The 13248-nt window shown below is 37.2% G+C and overlaps 2 protein-coding genes and 1 long non-coding RNA gene across 4 annotated transcripts; all 3 read right to left on the bottom strand.

Moving 5' to 3' along the window:
- Window positions 1-2719: 2719 nt before the first annotated feature.
- LOC139188433 (glucose-6-phosphate/phosphate translocator 2, chloroplastic) lies at window positions 2720-5931 on the bottom strand. The gene is made up of 5 exons (XM_070805811.1): window positions 5234-5931; window positions 4794-5019; window positions 4430-4652; window positions 3866-4079; window positions 2720-3042 (listed from the first exon to the last, which is right to left on the bottom strand). Exons 1-5 carry the CDS (start codon window positions 5741-5743, stop codon window positions 3031-3033), a joined length of 1185 nt encoding a protein of 394 aa, XP_070661912.1. The 5' UTR covers window positions 5744-5931; the 3' UTR covers window positions 2720-3030.
- A 1009-nt stretch (window positions 5932-6940) lies between these two features.
- Window positions 6941-7818, bottom strand: LOC139188323 (uncharacterized). Its single transcript, XR_011571693.1, has 2 exons — window positions 7601-7818; window positions 6941-7524 (listed from the first exon to the last, which is right to left on the bottom strand). It is a non-coding gene; the product is annotated as an uncharacterized lncRNA (long non-coding RNA).
- A 2066-nt stretch (window positions 7819-9884) lies between these two features.
- LOC103422460 (F-box/LRR-repeat protein At3g26922-like) lies at window positions 9885-13064 on the bottom strand. 2 transcript variants are annotated; one of them, XM_008360523.4, is made up of 4 exons: window positions 12965-13064; window positions 10727-11687; window positions 10439-10594; window positions 9885-10352 (listed from the first exon to the last, which is right to left on the bottom strand). In XM_008360523.4, the coding sequence occupies exons 2-4, from the start codon at window positions 11666-11668 to the stop codon at window positions 10071-10073; spliced, it is 1380 nt and encodes a 459-aa protein (XP_008358745.2). In that variant the 5' UTR covers window positions 11669-11687; window positions 12965-13064; the 3' UTR covers window positions 9885-10070. The 2 variants fall into 2 exon arrangements, with proteins under 2 accessions (XP_008358745.2, XP_070661909.1); XM_070805808.1 differs by having other exon boundaries at window positions 9885-10365; window positions 12965-13063.
- Between the last annotated feature and the right edge of the window lie 184 nt (window positions 13065-13248).

The following is a 13248-nucleotide window of genomic DNA, read 5'->3' as shown; positions in this document are numbered from 1 at the left end:
GAATTGTAGGCGATACCAAATGAATATAATATTGCCAGATAAGGATTGGGTTGTGAGAATATTCACAAGTTGATCACAAGATAAGTTTTACCTAACGTAGAGATGGGCATGTATAATTGTACACTCCTCCATCACCGCCCACGACCACCACTTGCGCCACCACTTGACAATCATCACAAGTCACAACTCATATCACCTAATTAATTACAACAAAGCTAACATGCACCTAATGGGTGCCCATCAATGGCCATCCCAATTCAGATGAATTCAGTTGATAGAGACGATTCAATTTTCTTATGTTCTGAAGTACGTACTTTTGTTGGAAGCGTTTGTGTTAAAACATAACAAATTTTTTACAAATTAAGCAATTTCTAGGAAAACTTTTGGACTACTTCTCTAGAAAGCACTAAAATAACACTTTTATAATTTCAAAGCACTTTTAAGTGCCAAATATTACCAAAAACACTTTTAGTAATTATTCGAAAACGCTTTTAACCATGAAAGTGTTTGGCTTTTTTAAAATATAATGCTAAGTGAGCCCTTATTCGTGCTTTTACAGAATTGTGCATTGTTTTTTTTGTAACGATAGAAATTCTTTGTGAACGGCATGTTATCTTTCTTAAGACCAACTCCAAACCTGGACTAAAAGCCAAATTTTAGCCCAAAATTTCCCCCCAAACACCACCCAATCCAAGCTAAAATATTGGGCTAAAAGGGGAATGCTAAAACTGGGCTAAATTCCCCCCTATCCGCTTGGACTCGCCACAATTTGGGCCACTCTCGGCCCGCCCACTTGCGGACGCGCCCCACGGGCCTGGTTTGCATTTGCTTCCGACAACGCAGGGTCCCACTGCCAGGGCCCTGTCGGCCACTACCCCCGAGCGTAACGGCTCTTTTCCCCATCCGATGACCATCATTTAAGGACCGTTGGTTGATCCAAAGGTCCAAATTCAAATTTCATTTTTAAAAAATATGTTATTTTAAAATACATTGAATCCAACGACTGAGATCAAATGTAATCAAATCTAACAGTAAAAAAAAGGATCTAACGGCCCAAATTTAAATCCAACGGCTAAAATAATTAAAAAAAATTATTTAACTCAAAATTCACCCAAAAACTCTATGAATACCTATGTATTTGTTCAAACATCCACACAAAACTCAATTTTCTCCTATAATTCTTCCAATTTATCTTTCTACCATTTCTTTCCATTTCCAAATTATTCAACATGACAAGAGAACATGTTAGAGGTCGTAATTGGACATGTGAGGAAGGTGTTTCTATTTAATCTAGATGTCTTCAATAATTATTGTACTTATTATTCCACACTTTGATGTATGAATTATGTGCTTTATTAATTAAGTTTATTAATTGTCGTTTGAAGGCTTGCTTTGTGAAAAATTTAATTATTTTTCAATATTTATCGGAATTTAAATTTTTTTAGATTAAAATGTTCACAAAATTAATTTACAATAGTCTACATATTTTTTTTAATTGATTTAAGAAAAAAATTAGTCTAAGTTCATTCTTTAATAATCCTGGGCTAAAATTTTAGGCCAGAAGGGTTGGAGCAGAAAAGCTGTTTCTGGGCTAAAAGCCAAATTTTCCGCCCTAAAAAATTTGGCTTTTAGCCTAAGGGTTGGAGATGGTCTAAAGGCATTATGTTTTGTATTTCAAACACCTTAAGAAAATTTTACTTCTGATATCCTTTGATCCCATTTATGTACATATGCATGTTAATTATTTAGAGTAGCTCAATTAATATTTAAACGGTCAAATCCAAAAACAAAGAGATTAACCAATTCAATACCAAAAACATAAATATTCTACACTAGCCATCAATAATGAAATAAGATCAAGGTTGAGTAAAATCAAGTGACAGTGAGGTTGCGCGTTGAGATACTAGGGGTTAATGAAGTTCAAGTTGTCCACTACTATTATTTCAACAGGCCCACAACATTTCTGATAAGAAGAAGGGTAAATTATAGCAATGGTTCCTCAATTTTAATTAAATTGGAGCAATGATTCTTCAACTAGAACTCCATTACCATGATTCTTCAACTAGAACTCCATTACCATTGGTCCATCAACTCATGAAAATGTGTAGTTATGGTCATTTTCGTCAACTTCGTTAGAATTTTGTTAAAATAAGTCATGTTGGAAGAACCATTACTACAATTGGGGTCCCTCAACTCATCAAAACATGCCGTTATGGTCATTTTCGTCAACTTTGTCAGAATTTTGTCAAAATGAGTTATGTTGGAAAGATCATTGCTACAATTGGGTTAAAGTTAAAGGACCATTGCTCCAATTGGGTTAAAGTTGAGAGACTATTTCTCCAGTTGGATTAAGGTTGAGGGACCAATGATAATAGATTTTTAGTTGAGGGACCATAGCTGCACATTTTGATGAGTTGAGAGACCAATGGTAATTGATTTTTAGTTGAGGAATTATTAGTCCAATTGAGTTAAAGTTAGGGAACTTTAACGAAAAGCACCCGGTACTGTTCATTTTAACGAAAAACCACATTTTTACACTAAAAAGTCAATCCTGGTACTATTCACTTTACCCTTTATTTTGTCCTTATCATTAAAACTCAAAGTTTTCAAGCCTTTTTCATTAATTTTCCTTTAAAGTTAAGGGACAATAGCTACAATTTACTCAAAAAAGAAAGACCCATAACAATTATGTCACATGCCTTGAGAAAATTGGTTCTACTTGAGAATTGAAATTTGATTTCCAACTATTATTCTGCCTCAAAACAAACATTCTTCTTATTGACTACAAAAATTTACAAAACAATTTCTCAACCGATGAACGCAATCTAATTAAACCATATCGGGCGCGTAACAGAGCGTACGTGATTCCGTAAACCAACTCCACGAATCCATGACCATGAAGTTCGGCTGACCATACTCGAACACCCTGTGATTGATTCTTACACACTTTCATATCCATAGGAAGAGCAGTCTCTTTGTCTCTCTTCATCATCTATCATACAACCTAACTTTGGCATCTTCAAACATTCCTCACTGCTTGCCCTGCAAACAAAGTTAATGGCGAAATCGTCAGCCAAATCGAGCCATAACTACATCGAAAGTTCCAACCTTCAAAAGGGTAGACAAGCAACTCTTTGGAGATGGCCATTTTGATAGGCTGTGATTTAAATGGCATATCAAATGAAAATGCCTGTGCTCACTTGTATGTATGTGTAACCTGGAGTGTATACACTTATGTGCCGTCTCTCTCTCTTAAATGTCATGTAAGGAGAGAGAGACACAGAAAGTAGAATACACTCCGCTGCAAGTTTCTCTCTCTCGCAGCTTGGTATGGCTAGGTAAAACATGAGAACTGAAAGACCAGAAACATTGTCATTTTGTTTGCCCCCTTATTCTTTAGTGGCCCTTGAAGAATTATAAGGCCGCCTAATTTAGTTTTTCTGTCACCATATGAAAAATTGGCAAGGACAAAACACAAAATTTGTCCACACTTCATCTATAGGCGATTTGGTACCATGATATATTTCAACATTCCAAACTGCCCATCTTATGGAGGGATGCAACTTGGTTTATACCCTATGCAACCTGATTCCTACCCTATGCAACTTGGTTCCATAAAATGGCATATTTAGGGGCTCAGATGACTATATTTTCTCCTTGCAGACCGTCTCTAACTTAACCACTCAACGCATGTGCTTGAGGACTTTTAAGTACAAATCTCTCAGCGGAATGTATGAAACTGCGACTCTTAATATTTAATCAGATTGAACCATTTGTAAATTTGTAATCCAATGTGAAACAAATTACTACTCTACCTAAAATCTCCTAACAAACTTTCTCATACAAGAAGGTGTGGGGAGCTTACTTGTGAGTAGAGGAAGGTTCCAAGGATTGCAATGGCTGCTCCGAGTGCGTTGATGGGTTGGATAGGTGTGTGGAAGATGATGATGGACGCGACTATGACGGATATCCGCTTCATTGTGTTCCCAACGCTGAATGTTAAGGGAGATATCTGATCTAGTGACATGTATGAAACCTGATTATACAAGTGATAGAAGACACTCTGTGCCACCACCCACCTGTTAACATATAGATGTACATATTGCATAAGTAAAACAATTAAGGTGAAAGGTAATTAACAGTTTAATCAAGCAAAATCTCAGTTACTTAATCTCTTCAAAACTTTTGTAATCCAAATTAGCAGATAACTAAAACTAAATGCAATTCAGAAAACAAATTGTGCAGTAGTCAACATCTTAAATCACCATCTAGATTAAAATATTAGATTAACAAATGATTCAATGCGGAGCTGAGTTTAGTCAAGTTCGTTAGAATTGTTTAGAAAAAACACAAATGATTCAAGGACTCCTCTATGTCCATCACCAAAGACGACAAGTTTACAGACAGTTAGAAGTCATTGTATATTTACCATACGAAGTTGGGACCGATCTGCGCAAGAGCTGTGTTCCATCCAGCAGCCCACATCTTGGGTCCCTCCACGGCGATGGCAAATGGAATCAGAATCAGTAGAGACAACATAGACAGACAAGCATAGTAGTTCATCCCACTAACGGACTTGCCCTTCATCCCTTTCTTCGAAAATATATTCCTGAACACGAATGCCAGGTTCGATATCATAGCCCCCATGAACCCTGATGCACATTTCAGCATACTTTTAGTCCTCATAACAATTTAGCACATACCAAAAGCACTAAAACCCCAATTTATCAATTCCCTTCAAGATTTTTCGTTGTAATATCAAAATGCGGCGAATGTTGAACAAGTTTTCTCACCAATCATGTTGAAATTGAGCTCGGTAACAGCAGCGAGCGCGCATCCTCCAATGATCGGAAAGAGCGAGAGGTAAACTGGGAGAGGAAACGTTTCGCCTAACAAGAACCTCGAAACCAATACACTGAATGCAGGCTCGCTACTCTTGATGATGTGAGTGAACGAAACCGCCACCTTCGCCATGCTCACAGTCGCCGCAACATGCCCAATTGTATGTGCCACCGCAACCTGCACACATAACCAAAACAAAAACAAGACAAATTAAGAAAACAGAGCAGCATAATTCGACTTGGGAAAATAATTTCCGCGCACCTATGCACATTACGGCTTATTTCTGTCCCTTATTCTCCGCTAATTTATTCAATCCAAAGACCAATAAAAGAATAAACACAATGTGCAGGGGAGACAATGGGTGTGCGTACATCATTGCACTTTTACTTACCGGAAGCAGAGTCTTCCAAAAATCTAGATCAGTTTTTGGGGTCTCGGCTATCCTGGTGGCCCATGAAACGAGCATCATGAGCGATCCGGTTGCGAGGGAGAGCGTGGAGGTGAGCCATGGATATGGAAACACATTCAAAACCTTCTTATTGTAGATATTGAACACAACATTAAGTGCCCACCAGGTAGCAAAATATAAACCAATTTTCAGCCTCTGGGTCGCCTCCTGCTGGTCCGGCAACTCAATGTTGATCTCCAGCGGCCGTGACTGGTCCGCCTCGTAGGCATTGCAGACGGCGCTTCCCTTCTCGGTTTTGCCCGCCAATGCGAAACAATCCCCGGAAGATATGTGAAGGGGTTTGAGGGAAGAGGAAGAGGAAGAAGGAGCGGTTTTTTGGGCATTGTGGAAGTTGGGTAGTGATAAAGAGTGAGACTTTATGAGGCACCTCCGGCTCAAGAACTCCGGCGACGTGAAAGCCGGAGTTCTGAGCTTCACTGAAGAGATCTGCATGGTGGGGTTTGGGGCGTAATTTAATAAAAAAGAGTTTCTTGGGATTGATTTGTAATAAGTTGGTGATTACTGAAAGGAAAACTTTTGAAACGGTCTTTCTTGGGATGCATGTGAGAGGCAGGGCAGGAGGGTTTATATACGAGTTGAGGGAGGGAGGGAGGGAGGGAGGTGAGTGGAAATTTTGACATAGTGTTTGATGGTGACAAACCACTACAAGTAAACATTTTAATTAACATATTAGAAAGATTTTTAGCCTTCTTTTTCTAAGAATTAGAGGCTCACTTGAGCAGTTGTCGAGCCCTATGATCAAAGATTTTTTTAGTGTACTAGGCTCGGTATATCAAATGTAATAAGATAATTAGTTAGAAATTAAAAAGAAAAAGTTTTTAACCAATTGTGCTATGACACCTACACTATGTTTGGATGAAAGAAATAAACTTGAAATTTGGATAAAACTTAGAATTTATAAATTGATATGCATCAATTCCCTTATTTGGATTCATAAACATAGAAATTTAGAATTTTTGCGTGAAAAAAAAAATTGAAATTTGGAACCTCTAATTCCCAAGTTTAAATTCCATGTAAATAAGTGTAATTTCCCAATTTCTATAATTGAGAGTTTAAAAATAACAAATTCCGAATTCAATTCCATTGTTATTTTAGGTTAATCAAACAAGAAAATTCACAAATTCTAGAAAATAAAATCCCGTTATTTTAAAATTCCTTAGTAATCTTAAATTTCTTCATCTAAACATAGTGTTAGTGTATCAAACTTGAATTTTGAAATACTACAAGATTTTCTGTAACATTTTGGTGAGATGGCCGGCACATATCTGCTCCTAGTTTGATGGTTATCGAGATTCGGATGTGTCATTTTCAATAATATTATAGAGTTTCTTCTAAATTTTCTGTAAATACTAGTGGAATAAAAAAAAATTCCAGTAATTTGAAACAGAAAATTTCCTGCAAAGTCTGATCTGAGCCTCTAAATAAATTATAACTTATTGACCAAAAGAATAAGCTTAACAACAACTTGCTTCATTGATTCAGGGTTGTCGGCTAAGGAAACATACTTTCACTTCGATCTTTCCCTTCCTTCTTCTCAGATTCCCTAAAAAAAAATCTCACTCGTCATTATTTGGAAATACCGCCATCATAACAAACAATATTATACTTTAATTTAATTTAAATTACGAGAAGAAATTTTTGAATCTAAATTTATAACATAAGCACTTCTACTTTGATTAATGTGGCCAGAGGCGTACAAGGTGGTCAGATGACTCCCAAGCTCAGCAATCTTTCATGGATTCATGGAAGAGCTGTAGGTGCCGTCTTTTAAAATTCTGAGATGTCCTTAAAAGTTGTCCTCTAACTGCTCAATGAATTTGCTTCTATGGGCACTCGGCAAGGTAGCTGTTAGCCTCATGTCTTTGTATGCGTTGTCATGGACATATGTTGATAGACTCACTCAGCATATATTGACATTTGTCGCTATACTCACTCAAACGCTATTAACATCAGTCGGCCTGCTCGTTTGAAAGTTATTAGCATCTCTCGACGTGTGCAATATAACTTGAAAAATAACCTCAAAACCAACCAAGATTCGATGAAATGTCAATTTGGGTGGCCAACTCTCCAAAAAATTTCCGCTTACGTCTACAACTTGGCCCATTTTTTTCATTCACCTACTTATCAAGCTACCCAAGATTGATGTAACCAAACAGAGCACTCCAGCTGCCGCTGCAAATTCTAGACCGCAAACTCAAGCGACGTTCCAAAGTCTACATGTAAACGACAACACTTTGAGTAGAATGATTGAGCAGAAGCACAAAATATCTGATGGAGAAAGAAAGACACCTGGGGCCTCTCGCTGTAAGGCACTTTGTCCATGCGTTGCAATTTGCATTTGCATTTGCATCCCATGTTGTTCTTAAAATACACAACATGATGCAGATTTCCCAATGTTCCTTTCAATATTGCGTACTAATATATTGAACGATCCAAAAAATCCAATGAAAAATGTATTTAATTGACCCTACAACAATGGTTTGGTTTGATTTCAATTATGATTTTAGTTAAAACCGAACCAATTTGTTACAGAGTAATTAGTTTGTCGCTATCTGAATGTAAAATCAACAAAAATCCAGACCGCCTAACCCTAATTTGCATCTCATCATGTTGCTTCAGTAATACATGGTTTTAGTATCAAATGATCGAAATTTTTTAATTATCTGTTCAAATCTTTTAACTAAATCCATTACGTAATAATTGGTTTGCCGCGATTTGTTTGTCAAACCAATCCAAACTGAACCGTGCTTGCTCCTAATCTATTCTAACATCGTTCTTTTCAATACAATACGATTTCCAATGTTTCTTAAAACAATACATAATATTTTAATTTTGGACGATGGAAAAAAATTGGACTAAAATGTTAATATTGACGGCTATAAATGATAGTACTAATTAGTTGGCCTAGTTGGAGGTTTGGCTGGCTGCTAATGACAGTGGTTTTGTTTGCATTAAGGCTGCATTATTTGACCGGAAATGTATTTGTGCAGGCACGAGTTGTTTGGCCGTGGCTAAAAGAAGTGGTAGGGGACCTTTCTTTGCTCTGACTCTGAGCCTCCGAGGTCGTTTTTAGGTTTGGTGGGATGGGTACACTGCTTTCGTCTCATGCACGTGACTTTTAAGGCAGGTGCGTTTGCAACCTCGTGTGAACAAAGTCCATGGTATCTAACATTCACATTATTGTATAATGTTACAGAATTAAAAATAAATAGTAAAAAAATTTGTTGGTGGCTTCGACACGATGATTCATTTTTTCGATGGACTATCGAGAATTGAGAAGACTCTCATAAACATTTCAACTCTTTCTAGCCACCATCGTGTGTTTCACCCAGAACGGATCTATTAAAAAACCGAGGTAGTCCCAACTGTTGTGTTTGGCTCATACATTTGTGAGTAATTATGAGTCATGTGTTAACAACAATGAAGTGACCTGTGTTTGCTTTCGGTGGAAATATCACATGGTGTGGGTTGCATGAAAATTGCAGACAAAGTAAAAGTAAAAGTTTGGTGGACATCATCATGAGTAAAAACATAATGATGATGCTTGCTTTTACTTTAATGATGATGTTTGTGGAAAAAGGGAAAGTTGATTCCTTTTTTCTTTTGCTATTTATTTTGCTAAGAACCGAAGGGAGAGAATGAGAGATTTGGCTCTCTCCTGAGAAGGCATCAGAGAGCATCCAAAGGGGGAGAGCATTCGGCTTTCCCATGGGAAAGCATGGGCACGGGTGAGAGAAAATCAAGAGAGCTAGAGTGAAAAGTATTCAAGTGAAAGAACTCTTGGGGTAGAGTGAGGCTCTTGGGAAAATTCTATGAGTGGGTGTGCAAGGGATTTGGGATTGGGTTATGTTGATTTAACTCATGTGTACTTGTACTGTTATTCTCATAGTGAAGAGCAATATCTCTCCGGGGACGTAGGCAGGTTTTTGCCGAACCTCGTAAATTTCTCGGTGTCTTTATTTCTTGTATTTTATTCTGTTCAACTGAGTGTGATTTTAGTGAGGTTGTAATCTGAATCTCGTTTCCGCACTGATGAACGGACCAAGGCACAACACCAACTCACACACCTAGGACGGATCTATTAAGGGACTGAGGTGGTCCCAACTCCGAGACCACCCGAAAGCTCGAATGAGTGGCTGTGAGGACTATCAAGTCTGGGTTGTGGTGGAGGAGGAGCAGCCATGGCCCGTGGCTGCGGATTAAGTTGTAGGTTCTGCTATTGCAAACAGAAAGAGGAAGAACAGTTTTTATCTAAATGACTTGGTCAAAACGACGTCATTTTGATCAAGTCATTTAAAACTAAAGGTTAATCTCAGCTTACCACTTTAAAAAAAATTTGGTTTTCAACATTTGGTACATGAAGTTTTTTTTGTTCCAGTCCGTTACCTAAAGTTATAATTCTAGAATACTTTCATATATCTATTAATTTTCGGTCAAAACCTCTGTTAACTGATGATGTGACACTCACATGAACAGTGACTGAACGTTACGTGTCAATATGAGCCTATGTGGATATTAAATAATAAAATAATTCAATAAAATAATATAAAAAGTTAAAATCTGGAACATCAAATGTAAAAAGGAGATTTTCACCAACTAAAGCAGATAAAATATCCATTGGTAATATTTTTACCCTACCAAATAACAGCTTAAGCCAGTAATCCCTGCTAAATTACACAAAAGATCATTGCAAGTCAACAGGTTCAAAAGGAAGGCATGTCAAAGCACGAAGCTTAAGTCGAAAACATATATTAAAAACTCAACGAAGCACAACTTCACAGCTTCCTGATGCTCTCGGAAAATCAAATACCTGTTTGGTGATCTCCGCTTTCTGCTCTGCCCCCGCCGTAAAATACCAAGATATATCCAGCTTCTTCAAGACCTTTGCATTCTTTAGCAAAATCCTTACTGCGTTAAGCTCGTTATACTGATCTCCATTAAATTCAGCGACTTCAATCCTCTTAAGATGTGACAAGAAACACGGAGGCAGTGGCTCCAACACCCCCTCATCTTCTACCCATTCCGGGGACAGGCCAAACCCCTGTATCATCAAACTACAGTCATTATACCAACGTTACATGCAGACACGATACAAGGGGAAAAAAATTATAGATTATGTGAAGTTACCTCAACAAATATCAGTGTTTCAAGATGAGGAAAGTACTGAAGCATCGTCAATAGTGCTTTGTCATCAATAAATGCCGCGTCTTCCAATACAAAGGTTGTCAGATTATTGAACATGGGCATCTTGGAAAGAAGTTCTGGTGCATTGGCTACAACAACCTATCAACAGGACTAAGGGATTTTAGACAAGCGACTTGTACCACAAAATGCTAATGCAATAGCAGCAATTTGTAAACACGTATTAATGTATCAAATTAACAGGTGTGATCAATAAAAGAGAAGAAACCATACCCGAAAGGCATTATATGAGGAGAAAGTTAGCCCCTCCATGCTGGTGAGCCCTCTAAGGAGCTTATACAACCGGTAACCAGCATGTCTCAGGTTCTTATTAGAATCATAAGAAAGATGGATCTCCGCTTTTTTTGATGAGGAGGAATCATAAAAGCAATACTCGTTTTGGAGCTCGCCACTGTAACAAAAGCTTTGGAGACTAACTTCGTATATCATAATCTGACAACCTTCTGAACCTCCAGGAAGTATCATATCGCTTTCATTTATAAACAACGTCAAAAGCTTGGGGGAACAAATACTCACAAACTTGTTATTCAACCAAATGCAATTTTTTAGATATAATTCCTCAAGGACCGGACAACCAGAAAACAGATGCTGCGCTGAGTCATCAGAAAACACCACGGACCTAAGAGACAAGTTCTTTAGGCTTGAGAAACAAGCGGTAGAAGGAACCTTGATTGGGAAAGGAATATCTAATTCACAAACCGTCAGTGTTGTATTAGTAAACAATGAATGAGGCAATGAAAATTGTCCCTGGAGGCCATGGAGATAGATATAAAGTTCCTGAACATTGCGCCTTAATGCGGCAGAGATCCAGGCCTTAACACGACATGCATCCCCTAGCACTGGAAAATTAAGTTCGAACACTTTTATATCAGCAGGGCCGCAAAGAAGAAGCGCTCTTTCCACAATATTCCACATGGTAGATCTTGGAGTAGACGGCTGATGACGAAATTCAAGCTTAGGAATTGAAGTCCATAAGTATTCCCATCTTTTAGACAAAATGCTTGTTCTGATTGCATCTTTTGTTTCAAGTAGGGAGATAATTGCTAGAAGAATCTCATCAGGCAAATCAAATAATTTCTTTCTCCTTCCTTCCATCTCTTCTCCACCATCCAGCTTCTGCCTTTTCGGGCTTAGTATTACAGAACTTGTCTCCATAGTTCAGATAGTTTCCTTACTATACCAAACGAACTCTCGAGGTAAGAAATCACTTGAAAACTTGTTTAGGAAATGATAGAAACCTTATAATTAACAGCAAGTGCAAACATTCAGCTAAAAAAAGTGAATTGCAGCAAAAGGACCTATATATATTCGGAATTTTATTACGCTTTAAAAGTGATTTACAGAAAATACAGCCATCGAAAACTTATTAATCAAAACCGAAAGATTAACTAGAGCAATATAACTCCAAGAAATACAAGAACCATATCAAAATTGTTCATATATCGATGGCAAGAACATAATCGCTTGCACTGACTATTAGCATTTCGTGGTGATCACACAAACAGCAAATACAAAAGTTTCAAGTTTTTCTAGCCCGTATATAATCAAACTAAAGAAAAGGCCATTACTATGAAATGTAACACGCATCACATGAGAGTGAAAGCAAACATTCTGCAAATTTCCAAACATGAATCGATTGATCTTTCCCTAGGACAAATACACAAATAAAACCCGATTTAAATTTCCATTTCGACCGGCTTTTGATGCAGAACAAGCGAACCCACATCGAAAAACCAATTCCAGAAACCCTCAAAATATTCGCACACAAAAAAAAAAGTACAAACTTTCTTCAACAGCGAAGAAAAATTGGCAAAAACAGAAAATCCCAAGTTTGGAACGAAGGCTACTAAAAAATACGAAGGAACTTCTACTCAAATCAGAACTATTTATACTATAAATCATATTAACCATATTGTAAAGTTCATCTCTACAAAAAAAATAAATTAAAATTAAGGTTGTTTAGTCAATCTATTATAATATATAGACGTAGCGTAATGTTTTTACTAATACCGTTCATTTGTTTTTAAACAGTTTGATGACTAGAGGACTTTAGTTTTAAAGGAAAACTAATGAAAAATGCTTGAAAACTTTGAGTTTTAATGATAAGGACAAAATAAAGGGTAAAGTGAATAGTACCAGGTTTGACTTTTTAGTGTAAAAATGTGGTTTTTCGTTAAAGTGAACAGTACCGTGGGCTTTTCGTTAAAACTCCCTAGTTTTAATTGATTTTTTGCAGAGACGATCTTTATATGATGATTTTTAATATGAATAATTCTGATTATAAAACACGAAGTTCTATAAATTGACGACAAATAATTTTGAAATTTTTTGAGTACAAGTCTCTACCCATTTTTTAGTAGCTAAGAATTGTTCTTTTGGAATAAGAAAGCGAGCAACATTCATCAGCAGAAATCAGAAATGCATGAAATGGTAAGGAAGAAGGAAACTGACCCAGAAAACGCTGTCGCACAACTCTTCGTCTTCTCGTCTCCTCGTCTCTTGGTCTGCTTAAGGGTTTGCAGTTCTCAGTCCCCCCATCCAAAGTTTCCCCGAGTGAGAGTTCTGTTTTTGGAGGGTACTTATAAACCTAGAAAACGACATGTCGGTGTACTCGATCAACCAAGGCCAAACTGTGATTTTGTTCCTTATTTCGGACAACGTTTCACTTTGGTCCATCTGGTTTCAAATTCAATTGTTGCATTTTTTAAATTATGGGGTTTTATGTTCTACACTAG

Source organism: Malus domestica, chromosome 10 (genome assembly GCF_042453785.1).
Source record: "Malus domestica chromosome 10, GDT2T_hap1".
Taxonomy (NCBI): domain Eukaryota; kingdom Viridiplantae; phylum Streptophyta; class Magnoliopsida; order Rosales; family Rosaceae; genus Malus; species Malus domestica.
Note: the sequence above shows the minus strand (reverse complement) of the source record. Positions and strands in the feature narration are given on the sequence as shown.

Coding starts and splice junctions, on each gene's coding strand:
- LOC139188433 (XM_070805811.1), bottom strand. CDS start 5,743: ATGCAGATCTCTTCAGTGAAGCTCAGAACTCCGGCTTTCACGTCGCCG. Junction 5,020..5,233: donor TTTGGAAGACTCTGCTTCCG/GTAAGTAAAAGT, acceptor TTATGTGTGCAG/GTTGCGGTGGCACATACAAT. Junction 4,080..4,429: donor ATCGGTCCCAACTTCGTATG/GTAAATATACAA, acceptor ATATGTTAACAG/GTGGGTGGTGGCACAGAGTG.
- LOC103422460 (XM_008360523.4), bottom strand. CDS start 11,668: ATGGAGACAAGTTCTGTAATACTAAGCCCGAAAAGGCAGAAGCTGGAT. Junction 10,595..10,726: donor CCTCATATAATGCCTTTCGG/GTATGGTTTCTT, acceptor TCCTGTTGATAG/GTTGTTGTAGCCAATGCACC. Junction 10,353..10,438: donor AAACACTGATATTTGTTGAG/GTAACTTCACAT, acceptor TTGATGATACAG/GGGTTTGGCCTGTCCCCGGA.